The sequence below is a fragment of the Salvia hispanica genome, chromosome 5 (assembly GCF_029641045.1).
Source record: "Salvia hispanica isolate PSC_SH4W2 chromosome 5, Shi_PSC_v1, whole genome shotgun sequence".
In the NCBI taxonomy this organism is placed as follows: Eukaryota; Viridiplantae; Streptophyta; class Magnoliopsida; order Lamiales; family Lamiaceae; genus Salvia; species Salvia hispanica.
In genome coordinates, this window is record NC_142696.1 from 36,181,295 (window position 1) to 36,196,188 (window position 14,894).

The 14,894-nt window shown below is 39.0% G+C and overlaps 3 protein-coding genes and 2 non-coding genes across 8 annotated transcripts; all 5 read left to right on the forward strand.

Moving 5' to 3' along the window:
• Window positions 1-132: 132 nt before the first annotated feature.
• On the forward strand, window positions 133-6,458 carry LOC125198962 (4-alpha-glucanotransferase DPE2). 2 transcript variants are annotated; one of them, XM_048097172.2, is made up of 23 exons: window positions 133-354; window positions 926-1,311; window positions 1,594-1,711; window positions 1,788-1,843; window positions 1,950-2,077; window positions 2,189-2,315; window positions 2,390-2,586; window positions 2,682-2,760; window positions 2,876-2,914; window positions 3,090-3,209; window positions 3,284-3,385; window positions 3,481-3,564; window positions 3,648-3,890; window positions 3,980-4,105; window positions 4,196-4,270; window positions 4,359-4,430; window positions 4,587-4,706; window positions 4,783-4,880; window positions 4,978-5,137; window positions 5,237-5,335; window positions 5,468-5,665; window positions 5,855-5,948; window positions 6,110-6,458. In XM_048097172.2, the coding sequence occupies exons 2-23, from the start codon at window positions 958-960 to the stop codon at window positions 6,322-6,324; spliced, it is 2,904 nt and encodes a 967-aa protein (XP_047953129.1). In that variant the 5' UTR covers window positions 133-354; window positions 926-957; the 3' UTR covers window positions 6,325-6,458. The 2 variants fall into 2 exon arrangements, with proteins under 2 accessions (XP_047953129.1, XP_047953128.1); XM_048097171.2 differs by having other exon boundaries at window positions 939-1,311.
• Window positions 6,459-6,822: 364 nt separating this feature from the next.
• LOC125198964 (phosphatidylinositol 4-kinase gamma 8-like) lies at window positions 6,823-9,803 on the forward strand. Of its 2 annotated transcripts, XM_048097173.2 has the most exons (5): window positions 6,823-7,030; window positions 7,330-7,381; window positions 7,508-7,577; window positions 7,674-9,001; window positions 9,084-9,803. In XM_048097173.2, the coding sequence occupies exons 4-5, from the start codon at window positions 7,780-7,782 to the stop codon at window positions 9,275-9,277; spliced, it is 1,416 nt and encodes a 471-aa protein (XP_047953130.1). In that variant the 5' UTR covers window positions 6,823-7,030; window positions 7,330-7,381; window positions 7,508-7,577; window positions 7,674-7,779; the 3' UTR covers window positions 9,278-9,803. The 2 variants fall into 2 exon arrangements, with proteins under 2 accessions (XP_047953130.1, XP_088914075.1); XM_089057949.1 differs by having other exon boundaries at window positions 7,508-9,001.
• Window positions 9,804-10,571: 768 nt separating this feature from the next.
• LOC125189440 (3'-5' exonuclease-like) lies at window positions 10,572-11,791 on the forward strand. 2 transcript variants are annotated; one of them, XM_089057950.1, is made up of 2 exons: window positions 10,572-11,354; window positions 11,443-11,791. In XM_089057950.1, the coding sequence occupies exons 1-2, from the start codon at window positions 10,773-10,775 to the stop codon at window positions 11,671-11,673; spliced, it is 813 nt and encodes a 270-aa protein (XP_088914076.1). In that variant the 5' UTR covers window positions 10,572-10,772; the 3' UTR covers window positions 11,674-11,791. The 2 variants fall into 2 exon arrangements, with proteins under 2 accessions (XP_088914076.1, XP_047942676.1); XM_048086719.2 differs by having other exon boundaries at window positions 10,578-11,791.
• A 2,780-nt stretch (window positions 11,792-14,571) lies between these two features.
• TRNAP-UGG (transfer RNA proline (anticodon UGG)) lies at window positions 14,572-14,645 on the forward strand. Its single transcript has one exon. It is a non-coding gene; the product is annotated as a tRNA-Pro (tRNA).
• A 175-nt stretch (window positions 14,646-14,820) lies between these two features.
• TRNAW-CCA (transfer RNA tryptophan (anticodon CCA)) lies at window positions 14,821-14,894 on the forward strand. The gene has a single exon. It is a non-coding gene; the product is annotated as a tRNA-Trp (tRNA).

Below are 14,894 nucleotides of genomic sequence, written 5' to 3' on the forward strand. Positions count from 1 at the left end.
TCCGAGTCAAAACGCAGAATTTTGATTGAGCAAAGTGGGATTATTAAAATAAAACAGGAATTAAATCTTGCTTGTGCATTCTTTCACTTAAGTGTGAGTGTGTCACCTCAATTCTCAGTTTAACAACTTGAGAGGTAGGGGTTATTAATTATATTTTGCTTCACATGGCAAAATATCTCATCTTTGTCTATCTCCATCGCAATTCGCAACCCTATAAAAAAATCGTTCCTACACAAAAATGCAATAAATATATAGTATATCAGTCGCTCTTTTCACTATTTCAAGATACACCGAGAGACCCACCGCCTTCTTCTTCCTCCATTCTATAATCTCGCATTGCTAGCAAGGAAAAAGGTGCGTTCTTGATTTTCTTAAATATGAGGAAACATAATCATGCTTGGATTCGTTCTTGATTCTTTATGTGGTGTGCTGTTGTGCACTTTAGTGGTGTTTTTTTTTTAATTATCAGAAACTGTGGTATATTTGCTGGTTCAGTTAAAGAATTTAGCAGTTTGAGTGGTATGTGATCACTCTCAAGTCTCACCATTCACCAACTTTTTTCTTTAAAATTCCACCTTTTCAACTTTCTTGATTTTTTAGTCTGGATGCCGATATCGTGCTGTTTGTCTATAGAAATGTTCTCTCACTTCTCATGAATTAGGAATATTGAATTCGATACTGAAGAACAAATTTGTCTGTTTCGCAATTGCCTTTTTACATCTTAGTAGTTTATATTACTATTTGATTACACAACTCTTAAAATGTTTGAGCTGTTTAAAATGGTTTTAAGCTTGAAAAGTGAATCTAATAGCCATTTCAAAGCCACATTTGTAACTGTGTTGTTTGCTTTTATAAATGAACCCATAATTTGAGGTAGAAAGCCAAATTATTTGTTGCTTTTGTTACCAATTAACCCCATCTGCAGCACCCTGTTGCAGTTGACATCTTGTCCAAGAAATGTCAAACCTGAGTCTGTTAATCGGGGGAAAGCCGTCCAATTCGGTGATTATTAGCTTCAGAATACCGTACTTCACCCACTGGGGGCAGCAGATACTTGTGTGTGGCTCTGAACGTGTCCTTGGCTCGTGGGACGTGAAGAAAGGCCTTCTTTTGAGGCCCGCTCACCACGGGGATGATCTGATATGGTCTGGTAGTCTCTCTGTCCCGGCTGGTTTTACTTGCGAGTACAGCTACTATGTGGTAGATGATAAGAAAAACGTGATAAGATGGGAGGCGGGTAAGAAGAGAAAAATGTCATTGCCTGATAGTGCTCAACATGGGCAGTTGCTTGAGCTTCATGATCTATGGCAGGTGACTAATTTTTCATGTCTTTTCCTATCACCACATTGTTGTGGATATCTTTCTTTATGCGTATGTCTTGTATACTGTTCATGTGTTTTGGTTCTTCCTTTTGTTGGAGTTCTTGAGTTAACAATTGATTGATGACATTTCTTTTGGATTGATTAGTTATGCTAAAATTAGACGCGTATTTTGGAGGAGCTAGATATTTTGTAAAAGAAATATTTTCACTGGCAGGCCATATTTATCACGAGAAGAAGCTGCTAACTGAATTTTTCTGTATTCTAACTGCAGACTGGTTCTGATGATCTAGTTTTAAGAAGTGCATTTAAAAATGTCATATTTCGAAACAGTGCTAGTCTGAAAATCGAGAGACCCCTCGAATCAGTTCAGAATGTGTCGGATAATGAAGGTAAAGGACTTATGTTTATCTTTGGGTATCATTTCATCCTAGAGATACTAATTTGACATACTAATGTGTTGAACAGATTCAGTTGTCGTGCAATTCCGCATTTGCTGCCCGAATATTGAAGCTGACACATCGGTGAGTCCTTATTTTCCAAATCCCGTTTAGGTCCGAGCAATTTTAACATCGTGGAATTTGTTGAATCTCGAGTTTAATACATGGTTTCTTGTGTGAATATCGGTAGGTATATGTGATCGGTAGTCCTTCGAAGCTGGGGCAGTGGAAGACTGAGGGTGCCCTCAAACTCAGTTATGCCGGTGAATCAGTATGGGTGGCTGAATCTGTATTGAAGAAGGATGAATTTCCCGTAAAATATCCTTCATGTGTCTGCTGTAGGCACGAGGAACTGATTTATTAGATTCTCGTAACTACTAATATATATGTCTCTATCACGTATATCTCTGTTTCCTTAACAATGCTCACATATAGATATTGCAAATACGGCAAAACTAAAAAACTAGCCCTGGAAATTGGTGCTAATAGAGAACTCTCTGTCAATTTCTCAGCCGGTCAACCCAACTACATTATCCTTTCAGATGGCCAAATCAGAGTTAGTTATACATGTTTGTTTTTTCCTTGTTAATTTGAACCCTTAATATCAAAGTAACCCGATTGTTTTGTCAGGATATGCCTTGGAGGGGTGCCGGAGTAGCTATCCCCATGTTTTCCCTGCGGTCAGAGGCTGATTTGGGAGTTGGGGAGTTTCTTGATCTGAAGTTACTAGTCGACTGGTCAGTCAACTCGGGCTTCCATTTGGTTCAGCTTTTGCCAATTAACGATACCTCTGTACACGGAATGTGGTGGGACTCGTACCCCTACAGGTAAACAAACAGCCATATATAGTGAAATGTTTTGCTACTACATACATCACGTTGTCGACCATTTTAAATTAATGCTTGAATCTTCTGTCTTGTAGCTCTCTCTCGGTATTTGCATTACATCCGTTATACCTAAGAGTGCAGGCCCTCTCAGAAAATCTTTCAGAGGATATCAAGGTACGGTCTTGTAAATGCCGATTATTGTATAACATAGTAAAGTATCTCCGAGCCACAGGTGCATTTTCGTGGAAATAATGCAAACTTCATGTTTTACTTTTTTCGCCCCATGCAGCAAGAGATAGAGCAGACGAGAAAAGACCTTGATAAAAAGGTACCACTATTTCTTTTACTCTGTAACATATATGTTAATGCATGTATCCGCTATTTCCACCATGATATCATATGCATTGTTCGTTGTTTAAGATTGCTAAATTGATAAAGTTGGACCCGAAGGCGGAAGCATGCTTACAACCCACGATTCCAACTTTTCATATTTGCTCTTGCAGGATGTCGATTATGACGCTACCATGGCTGCAAAACTTTCGATTGCCAAGAAGATTTATGCTAAGGAGAAGGAAACTATACTTGGTTCGGCAGAATTCCAGAATTATTTTTCCGAGAACCAGGTTACTATATCTTTACCAAATTTACGGCTTTAACACTTTTTATGATTCTAAATTATAATTTTCTTGGATGATAGGAATGGTTGAAACCCTACGCGGCATTCTGTTTTCTGAGGGACTTTTTTGAAACATCGGATCACAGTCAGTGGGGTCGTTTTTCTAATTTTTCTACAGACAAGGTGACGGGGTGATGAATTAGTTTAACTCCGTTTACTTATATAAACTATTCCGATGCCAACCTCAGTTGTGTCAACCGTTTTTCCTTTATTTTCAGCTTGAGAAACTAGTCTCCAAAGAGAGCTTGCACTATGATATAATTGGATTTCATTACTACATCCAATTCCATTTACACAAACAAGTATGTATTCAATTTCAGTTTCAAAGCGTTTGTCTTCGATCTGAATTGCCATCGAGCAATTAGGGTTATTTTTGTGTTAATAGTTATCAGAAGCTGCTGAATATGCGAGAAAGAAAGGAGTAGTATTAAAAGGAGATCTTCCGATTGGAGTTGACCGCAACAGCGTAGATACTTGGGTATATCCAACTCTCTTTCGCATGAACACCTCGACCGGGGCTCCACCAGATTATTTTGATAAAAACGGACAAAATTGGGGCTTTCCGACTTATAATTGGGAAGAAATGTCCAAGGACAACTATGGCTGGTGGCGTGGTCGTTTATCACAGGTCCCATGCTCGACTTCTTCTAATCATACTCATCCCTTTTCATATGTGGTTTGAGTTTGTAATAACATGTTTTCTGTCTTTGTTTGCAGATGGCTAAGTACTTCACGGCATACAGGATCGATCACATTCTGGGCTTCTTCAGAATCTGGGAGCTTCCGGATCATTCCATGACGGGTCTCTGTGGAAAGTTCCGACCATCTATTCCTCTTAGCCAGGCATATATCTTAAATTTCAACCTTTGTACTCAATATTCTCGCCTATATTTTAGGCTTTTTGTTCACACACTTCAGCGATTATTATTGTAGGAAGAACTCGAAAAGGAAGGAATATGGGACTTTAATCGTTTGAGCCGCCCATACATTACAAAATCACTGTTACAGGTGCAAGTCTCGCTTGGGCTTTGTAGCATATAGTAACTAATGCATTTTCATATACGTATAATATTGCATCCACACGATTTTATTTCAGGAGAAGTTTGGAGCTTTGTGGACTGTAGTTGCTTCCAATTTCTTAAACGAATATCAGAAGGACCATTACGAGGTGTGATATATAGTCGAGAGCACATACGCGTTTCTTATCTTTTGATTACTCTTAACTGCACGCTGAATTAAAAAACCGAGGTCAACTAGTGAAACATGTAAAGAGCATAGCTACTCAGCTCAAAAGCGTTGATTCTACTCCACGTGATCAATGCAGTTCAAGGAGGACAGCAATACCGAAAAGAAAATTGCGGCCAAGCTGAAGTCGTGCTTGGAAAGATCAATCTTTTTGGAGAGTGAAGATAAACTTCGCCGCAGCCTCTTTGATCTTATTCAGGCAAGTATATGAAATGATCTCTTTCTCCATACTAGCTTGAGAAGGGATATTATAATATCTTTGAATACTATTGCAGAATGTCGTCCTCCTTAGAGACCCCGAAGATCCCAAGATGTTTTATCCCCGTTTCAACCTTGAAGACACGTCGAGCTTTACTGGTTTAGACCAGCACAGGTAGATGCTGTATTTGTACTGGAAAAAACATTTCATCATATATTTTCTCTTTCCGGTCACAATTGTTTATCTCTGACTAGCAACCACATTTTCGCAGCCAGAATGTGTTGAAAAGACTATATTACGATTACTATTTCCAGAGGCAAGAGGATCTGTGGCGTCAAAATGCGCTCAAGACATTGCCGGCTCTGTTGAACTCATCCGATATGCTGGCTTGTGGCGAAGATCTTGGCTTAATTCCTTCTTGCGTTCACCCTGTATGATTTTGTATAATATCTCTTTACAAAACGCGAAACGCTTTTTTGTGTACCAAACTTTACAATATGCTCAAAATCTTGATTTATTCTTTGATGCAGGTGATGCAAGAATTAGGTTTGATTGGACTGCGCATACAACGCATGCCCAATGAGCCCGGGCTTGAATTCGGCATCCCCTCGCAATATAGCTATATGACAGTAACAGCCTGTTCCTAAACTATTTTTCTTGTGCATAAGTTTGATATGAAACGAACCGATGGCTATATTTGTGCCCTTGAAGAGTAGTAGTAGTAATAGGATAGAATAAAATGGTTTTCTGTTGCCGTTTAGGTATGTGCTCCATCGTGCCACGACTGCTCAACTCTCCGTGCTTGGTGGGAAGAAGATGAAGAGCGAAGGCGCAATTTTTTCAAGGCGATGCTGGGCTCCGACATGCTCCCACCCGACAGGTGTACTCCACAGATCGCACACTTCATTTTGCGGCAGCACGTTGAATCCCCATCCATGTGGGCGATTTTCCCGCTTCAGGTATTTCAAATAGCTGTGGTGGACGCTCTAATACGAAACATGATAGTTTTGATGGGATTTGAACACGTGATCTTGTTCGTATGCGTTTTAAACTCACGAAATGGGATTCGTTTTTTTGGTCGGGATTTGAACTCATGATCGCCGTTCTTCTGTATTTTGAACACACGACATGATATTCGTCTTTATCAGGATTTGCTAGCGCTGAAAGAAGAATACACAACACGCCCTGCTGTTGAGGAGACGATAAACGACCCCACGAATCCAAAACACTATTGGCGGTTCAGTATGTCATCTCCCTCAACCTGCAAGAATAGATGCCTATGAACTCTCTTTCTCTCGTTATTATGTCTTATAGCTTGAAATCTGCAACGATCTATGCATCTTCTTCTTGATCATTTATATATACGTCGTCTAGTTTCTTACCATAGGTTGTGTCTCGATCAGGAGTACACGTCACAATAGAGTCCTTGAAGAAGGATAAAGAGCTCGTATTGGCCATCAAGGATCTCATCCGCAGCAGTGGCCGTTCGTGCCCTTCTTCTCAGGGCGACGAGGTGCAGGAGGCGAAACTCGGCAAGGAGGTGGTAAAGCAACAGCCTGCAAATGGTGGTGGTCAGTTAAAAGGAGCAACTCCAAAAGCAGCAGCAGTCAAAGCTTGATTTGCTTTTGGAAATTAGAAGACAAAAAATTTAGTGGGAAAAGTGACCGTTGAAATTGTGATTTTATATATTATACATATAAAGATTGATTTTGCTCCCACAAAGTAAAATCAAACTATCCGTGTTTCTTGATAGATGATAATATAGTTGCAATGAACTATTATTAAAAAAAATTAACTATATAATAAAGGACCCCTTTCAGAAAATAAGTTGTATCACTTTCATTCTGTAGGACAATATTCTTCAATATTCACATACAATATTTATCTTGTCCACAAAATCTGAATAGTGAATTATGTGTTGTTTTCATTATCATTTGATTATATTTGAGAAGACACCATAATATTTATTTTTGCATGGACAATTTGGTTTAAATATTGCCACCCAAACAAAATACTAAGGACGTAAAAACGTCAAGTAAAAAAATAAAAGTAGGAGTAATTAATTAATTAGAGAAAACAATAAAATTATTGAAGCGATTAAATACGATGTTGTTCAAAAAAAGGCGTTGCACCATTTCTGCAAAAACATCGGAGCGGTGGTGGGGAAGTGAGAAAGAAAATTGTCCCAATTTTAGAGAGAAATAAAGGAAGGCATCATTTCTCTATTCTATCTCCACGAGGATTTCTTTTACTTGACGGAATAATCCGTTCCCGCGCTCTTCCGTTGCCGTTTCATCTTCCTGAACGCTTCGCCGGTGTTCAGAGTCTCTCCCTTCCCTCTCTCTCTCTCTCTCTCTCTATTTCATATTACAAACAACGTGATAATGATGTTCATTTAATCGATTTTTGTATAATTTATCAATTTTCCCTGATTATTGTCAATCTCTGCATTCGTTTTCGAGATTTTGTTGTTTTTGTTACTTTTTGATCCAATTTACCGATGTTAAACGATAAAACACGTCAAATTGGTTCTCACATTTTATAACATTATCAAATCTCTAACATTGAAATCGGAATGATTTTTGTGCATAAAAATTTTACATGTATTGCATTTTTATTGCAGACAAATTTGGCGACTTCTAAGCGGAGGGGCGAGCGAGAGCTTTATTTCGACGGTAGGTTTTGATGAAATACTGCAAATCAATCTATAATTCCTTGTTCATTGATGATCAGTTTAAATTTCTGTTTATTCAAAGCCTCAGATCATAATGTATGCTTAGTTGTGTTTGTTTCATCTGTAGGTCTACGGAGATTAGCGCACATTTCTTTTTCTTGTTCTTGAATCTAACCGCCTCTTTTTTGAAACCTTGGGTGAGTTTGATGCTTCTTCCTCTTTCATACCGTTGCTGCACTCTTTGATGTAGACGAAGGCGATGATACCTCGTATATATGTATCCTTTGTTGCAGAAATGTGATGTCTAATCTCCTAAGCAGACTAATCCTCTAGAGAGAATTTTGCAAACAAGCAGCCCTTTAGTATGCGTAGTAGTGATAATTTGAGACTCCCCCTGAGATGGCTGCAGCTGTTAATCAAGTTCATGGATTCAAACCGTTAGCCTTCCCTCCGCGATGCCATCCTCACCTTGACTGCAAAATGATCGAGTTGAGTCAATCCAAGTTCAACTTCTCTTGCATCCACAGGAGCTCCTCCACGCCATGCCTCTCCCACAATTCCTCCAATGCAGAGGATGACTTCTCAGCGAGCCCAAGGATTGAGATCATTGTGGGGCACGCCCTGCCCCAAGTGAATGCCCTCGTTGTGGAGGTTGCCATGGCAATGTCCACTGGTGTTGAACTAGAGAGGGCTCCGAGTGGCCTTGGTGGTGCCTACTTCTTACATGCTCGGAATGGTCGCACTATAGCTGTTGCGAAGCCGGTTGATGAGGAGCCTCTAGCGATCAACAATCCGAAAGGCTTTGGTGGACGGATGTTAGGGCAACCGGGGATGAAAAGCTCTATCAGGATTGGTGAGACCGGTGCTCGTGAATCCGCTGCTTATCTCCTTGACCATGGTGGTTTCTCCGGTGTCCCTCCAACTGCATTAGTTAAACTCTCGCATTTCAACTTCGGTCTACTCAAGTCTGGCTCAGATTCAGGTTCAAACCCGAGTTACAAGATTGCATCCCTCCAGCGCTTCGTCAATCATGACTCTGACGCTGGAGATTTGGGCCCTTCGAGCTTCTCAGTCACCTGTGTTCATCGCATTGGCATTCTAGACATAAGGCTGATGAATCTCGACAGGCACGCCGGGAACCTTCTCGTGAGGCAAGAAAACGAGAGTTACGGCCTAGGAAAAGCTGAGCTCGTCCCCATAGATCATGGCTTCTGCTTGCCTGAGTGCCTTGACAATCCTTATTACGAGTGGCAGCACTGGCCTCAGGCTTCCCTGCCTTTCTCGGAGGCTGAAGCTGATTACATCTCCAGCCTCGACCCCTTTAAGGACGCCGAGCTGCTAAGGACTCACATCCCATCAATCAGGGAGTCCTCCGTTCGTGTTCTTATCCTCTGCACGATATTCTTGAAACAAGCAGTGGCCTACGGTTTATGCCTTGTCGACATAGGTGAGATGATGACCCGAGAATTGCTTGGTGGGAAAGAGCATTGCAGCTCTTTGGAGAACTTATGTGTTGCTGCTAAGGCTAGCTTGAACATGGGACTCATCGATGAGGATCATCACATTGCAGAAGCTGATGAAGTGCTCATTCCTCGTACTTTCAAGAACCGCCACAAAGCAGGTGATAAACTCCTCATCAAAAACTCCCATTTTCAAATATTTTGAAATGAATGTGTGTGCATATATGTATGTTATGTATATAGGTGGATTGATGAGGAGTCTGAGCTCCCCTGCACCATACAACTCTAACAGCCAAAGCATTTCCTTTGCGGACATGGGCAACGAGGAATGGCATTCATTCCTGGAGGCATTCCAACACCTCCTGCCCGAGGCCTTCGAGGAGAAAACATCCATGTGCTTGGCCAAACACAGGTTAAGAACTTCTTGTGCCTTCTAAGAACGTAAAACAAGTATAAAAATGAGGTGTATAAAACCGCGACCCCACCTGTATGTAGCATCGGATAACTGTGTATATGGTCTACTAACACCGTAGATGACATTGGATATAATGTAGATAACAAAATTGGTAGTGTGTGTGAGGGAAAAGGGATATGGCAAGATTGCCATCCTTTCTATTAGAGCTTGTGTTTAGCTGTTTGTTTTCTTCCTTGTTTCTATTGTCTTTGTTGTTCTTGTCTTTATCGTATCGATCGAACATCAACTGTGTTTAGTATCGAAGGCTTTTCATCTTGGACAAAGCCTTTGTAATAAGTCAGTTAGATCAGTGTTCAGACAGAGATTGTTATTGCTTTAGCTTTTACTCAAGATTGGTTTGTGGGGGTGTGATTTGAATAAATTTGTTGTGTTTTTATCCATAGATTCAGTTTTTGCAGATGGTGTTCAGGGAATGGATCTTTGATGATCCCAACTGAACTCTCGTGTTCTATAATGTGTTTCTAATTTTGAATTTTTCATATTTTGTTCGAATCTATTGCCATCTTTTTAACTTAGTAGTACTGTATCAATTTTATCATTGAAACCTGCCTCCTATTGTCCTTCCTTTTGATTGGTATTTTCTTTTTATCTTGCTTTTTTGTTCACTTTTTCCACCTTTTCCAAAGCTCCAATATAAATTTCCTATATTGGATGCTGACTCATGACATGACTTTGAGTTCTTCATTCACTATTTTGTTTCAATAAACACCATATCGTCACAGATTTTGTCATGTCTTGTAAAGTATGCTCATATTCGTAAAATAAATCTGGAATGTAGATAATCGAACTTATGGAGTAGTATGTACTATGCAAAAGCAGAAAAAACTTGTTTAAGATCAGTGACATCAGTCATGCATACTCATGCTATTAAACAAAAGAATGGTAAATGTAAAATTATACCAGTACTTCTTAAATAATGTCCCCAAATTTGAAATTGAATTGTACCAATTTATTTAAATCTGTTATGTTAGTATGGAATGGAGTATATTCCTTATTAAAATTGGTCCAATATTTTAAAAGATATCACTAAAAAGAGTTTGATTTATGATAAAGTCACTCAAGATTTTCAATTTGATTTGTAGATAATTATGTAGATATCATCTTTTCTAATTATTTTTAAATTAATTAATAGTAGTACTACTCTACTGTTTATGAAGTAAGTTAAATTTGAAATATCTATAAAGTCCAATTATTTACTCCATATACTTATGTACATTAATTTTATCTTGACATGCAAGACTGCTTCCAAAGAAGTTAATATCTCGATTGAAATTCATAAATACTGTAAGACTGCAGATATGCAAGACTGCTTCGGGAATCATAACTAATCTTTGGTAAAATTACAATAAATTTATAAATCTATATAAATACTTTTCGTTGAGAGATTAACCTGAATCGACGGTTGAGATCCCTTTCCTCTCAATTTGTTATTCTCCACATCAATTTCACAGGCGGAGATGCCGCCGTCGAGCGCCATCGTCGACCACAAGCTTCCCTACCAGACGCACAACACCTATGACGTCACCTTCTTCGGCGACTCCGTCTTCACCACCCTCACCTGGGATCCCACCATCGTCTCGCAGTGGATTTCCGGAGTCCAGGCCGTCTACCGCCGCCAAATCGACGCCGGCCACCTCATCGTCGGCCTCGACGTCGAGTGGCGCCCCTCCTTCCAGCGCCACGTCACCCACCCCGCCGCCACCCTCCAGCTCTGCGTCGGCCGCCGCTGCCTCATCTTCCAGCTGATCCACAGCCCCTCCGTGCCGCCGTCGCTCGTCTCCTTCCTCGCGAACCCTAGGCACACGTTCGTCGGGATCGGTATCGCGGAGGATCTGAAGAAGCTGCAGAAGGACTACCGGTTCGGATTCAACACCAATCCCGTGGATCTGAGGGAGCTTGCGGCGGAGAGGTACGGGCGGCGCGATCTGAAGAACTCCGGCGTGAAAAGCCTGGCGGCGCTGGTGCTGGGGAAGGCGGTGGAAAAGCCGAAGAATGTGACGATGAGCCGCTGGGACAATCCGTGGCTCACGCCAACGCAGGTGCGCTACGCGTGTGTTGATGCGTTCGTTTGCTTTGAGATTGGTAGGGTTTTGAATGCTTCTTCTCCCTCCACCGTTGGGGCTGCAGTTTCGGCTAGGGGTATTAGGGATTCGAATGATTCCTCTGCTTCCACCGTTGGGTATGCAGTTTCGGACTCGAATGATTCTTCTGCTTCCACCGTTGGGCCTGCAGTTTCGGCTAGGGCTGTTAGGGATTCGAATGATTCTTCTCCTTCCACCGTTGGGTATGCAGTTGCGGCTTGGGCCGTTTGACTTATATGAATTAGGGATTTTTGAAAACATCATTCGAATTGAATGATTTCTACTTTTGTGTGGATAGATTTCGATGAATTTCTTCAGTTGAGAATGCAGATTTTATTTGGAAATTCAATATTTTGGTTTCTCGAATTACTTTTTCTGTTTCTCCCCTTTTCTAAGTGCTAATCCAGTTCATAGTTCATACATAATGCGTTCTCTTAAAAATGACAAGATATAGTGAAATTAGTCATGTTATTCTACATCAAAATTAGTAGGTGATTAACTGGTCTAACACTAAGAGCATGTTTGATAAATTAGTAATAGCAAGATAAAGAATTATATATGGACATTTCTAATTGTTTGATATCATAGTTAAGCTTAACTCAAAGCCCAATATAAGACCAGGACCCTATCTAATCTTACCAAAATTATAACATTAACCTTGTTTATGTATCTCACTAATTTGTCAAGTTAAGCCATGTTATTTAATATACAATACAAATTTAGATAATTTCTTTTCTATCAAACAACAACGGGAAAAAAAAATATCTTTGCATATCTTGACATGAAGCCCGTATTTCTTATCTTGTTTTACATATCTTTTCATATCCCATCTTTTTTATCAAACGAGTCCTAAGTTTATCATTATGATGAGATAGACTCATAAATAATACTTCTATCACTTTTTCTTCTATCTATTTTACTGTAGAATCAATTTTGCGTTATACTCCCTCCATTCTATAAATTTTATTACACTTTAACCATACATGAATTTAGAAAATGTATTGGAAAATGTGTCTTTTATATGGAGCACTATTAGTTTAATAACAAAATGCGAGTGAAAATGAGTTAGCATAAGATGAGATCAATATGAAATGTGATCAATTTCGTGGGATGAACAGAAATAGAAAAATGATCAATTTCGTGGGATGAACAGAAATAGAAAAATGTGACAAACATTCATTTCTAGAACGGGGGAGTAATTCGGTGACATTCTATTACTTTCTAGAATGAGTCATTCATTGCTAACATCATTTTCTATGGACGAAAATGGTATAATTTGGCAGGAGGGAAGAAACTGCTGAGAAGGCGGAGGGAGTACCCAAATAGCTATATCAAATAGGAATTGTCTTTATATGATTTCTAATGAAATTAGAGAAAAAGTGGATTGGAAAGAATACATCGAAATAATTTAAATGAGGTTCCCCGGAGAATGCACTCTGGGAGGGTGGAGTTGGAGTCAAAATGACTATGAGAATGCGCTTAAAGTAGTCAAAATGAATGAACACGTTCAATAAAAAAATATTTTTTTTCTGATTAGTTTTTTTTTACGACACAAAAATCTGGATTCTAAGATTTGTCAAAAAAAAAAAAACCAATCCATGTTTGAGTTCAGGTTGGAATTCTGATTGAAGTGAACAAAAAACAAGCCTATTTATTTCTGGTTCTAAGACCGGTAGTTCTAGTAGTCGACTCAATTCTTTCAAATTGTTTCTCATTATTAAGAAAGGGTAACAAAGATAAAATATGAGCTTGTTTTATAGCAATAGTAATTAATCGTTGTTGTTTCAAGGTCAATCTATTCACTCGTCTAGATAAGATTTTTCCATGTTCACTAATAAATCGACTAATTAAACTCATGTTTCTATAATCAATTCGATCCCCCAATTGAATCGGGGGCAAACGCCTACGAAAAGATCGCTTGGATTTAAGAAAGGGTCGCTTGGATTTATCCATGGTTTGTTTGTTTAGTTTATTTCTTATCCCGAAAATCCTATTCCTTAATTGTCATTTGAACTACAAATAGGATTCATTTTATTTAAATGCAATATCTTCTATTTCAATTTCAATGTGTTCTATATAATGTCATTTTTCTCCCCTTTCAAGGATAAGACATCCTTGGTTCAATCTATTTCTTTATTTCCCCATGAACCGTATGTTTGTAACAATAGGGACAGGATTTTCTCAATTCTAATCGATTGGGCGTATTGTGCCGATTCTTTTGAGTAATATATCTAGAAATACCCGTTGATACCTTCTTAACATCTTTTTGTATACAACTGGTACATTCCAAAATGACCGTTACCCGCGCACCTTTCTTCTTGGCCATGAACCTCCTTTGGATTTTTGATTTACTCAACTCTTCTATTTTAATTCGAAATGAAGAAAAAGAAAGGAAGGAAAAAATAGAAGTTATTAACTTGAAATCCACCTTTAAAAGATAAAAATAAATGAAATCAAAGCCCAAAGTCATACATAATAAATAATAAGTAAGACAATGAGTTCAAAAATCTATTTAAATCCGAAGGGCAGTTAAAGATCTTGTATTCTTGCCCTAGACCGCGACTTTCCTACTCTATCCTCACCTTTCATTTTTTTAATTCGAGTTTGAGACTGAGTCTCGCAGAGGTTGAATCCACTTTTATTCTTTCCCTTTCATCCCTTATTCTAAATTAGAAAAAAAGGGAAAAAAGAGAAAATAAGGGGGGATTAGTCAAAGGTATTTGATTGTATTTCTAATCTTCTTCATTCCTTCCGGTGTCAATAGCTATAATGAAAAAAAGGGGAATGTCAACGCATCGGGGAAAAAACGATTAATCTCTATCAATAGACCTGCTAAAGCCCCGAACCATAGCGTACTTAGTTCTGGGGCCACAGAGAGATATGTTTTTAGATCTCGCATTGAAAAACCTCCTTTTTTTTATTTTAATACATAAAGCATATATAATCAGATGTATATGTAGTTAAGGGTTACTTAGAGTTGTACACGGAATCCCTAATTCCAATTGAAATGTACAACGATCCATAAGATTTCCCTTTCTTATTATTATATATTCAAAAATGTTAAATGAGGCCAAAAAAAGACGAAATGGTCAGAAAACTTTGTTTCTCAATGCAGTAAATAGGGATGTGGAAAACAAGACAGGAATTCTCTACAATTATACTGTAGAACAATTGAAGGGATGTGGCGCAGCTTGGTAGCGCGTTTGTTTTGGGTACAAAATGTCATAGGTTCAAATCCTGTCATCCCTACCTATTACTGACCCTTTGAGCAGTAACGAGGAATCAACCAAGATCGGTTCAAATTGCGTTGCGCGGAATCGTTCATTTTTATGAAACTATAGCATATATGCATATAAAATAAAAATGGATTCTTTTAAAAAAAAAAGAATTTTTTCTTTACATTCTTTTCTATTCTGATAAGAAAGCGCTCTTAGTTTAGTTCGGTAGAACGTGGGTCTCCAAAACCCGATGTCGTGGGTTCAAATCCCACAGAGCGTG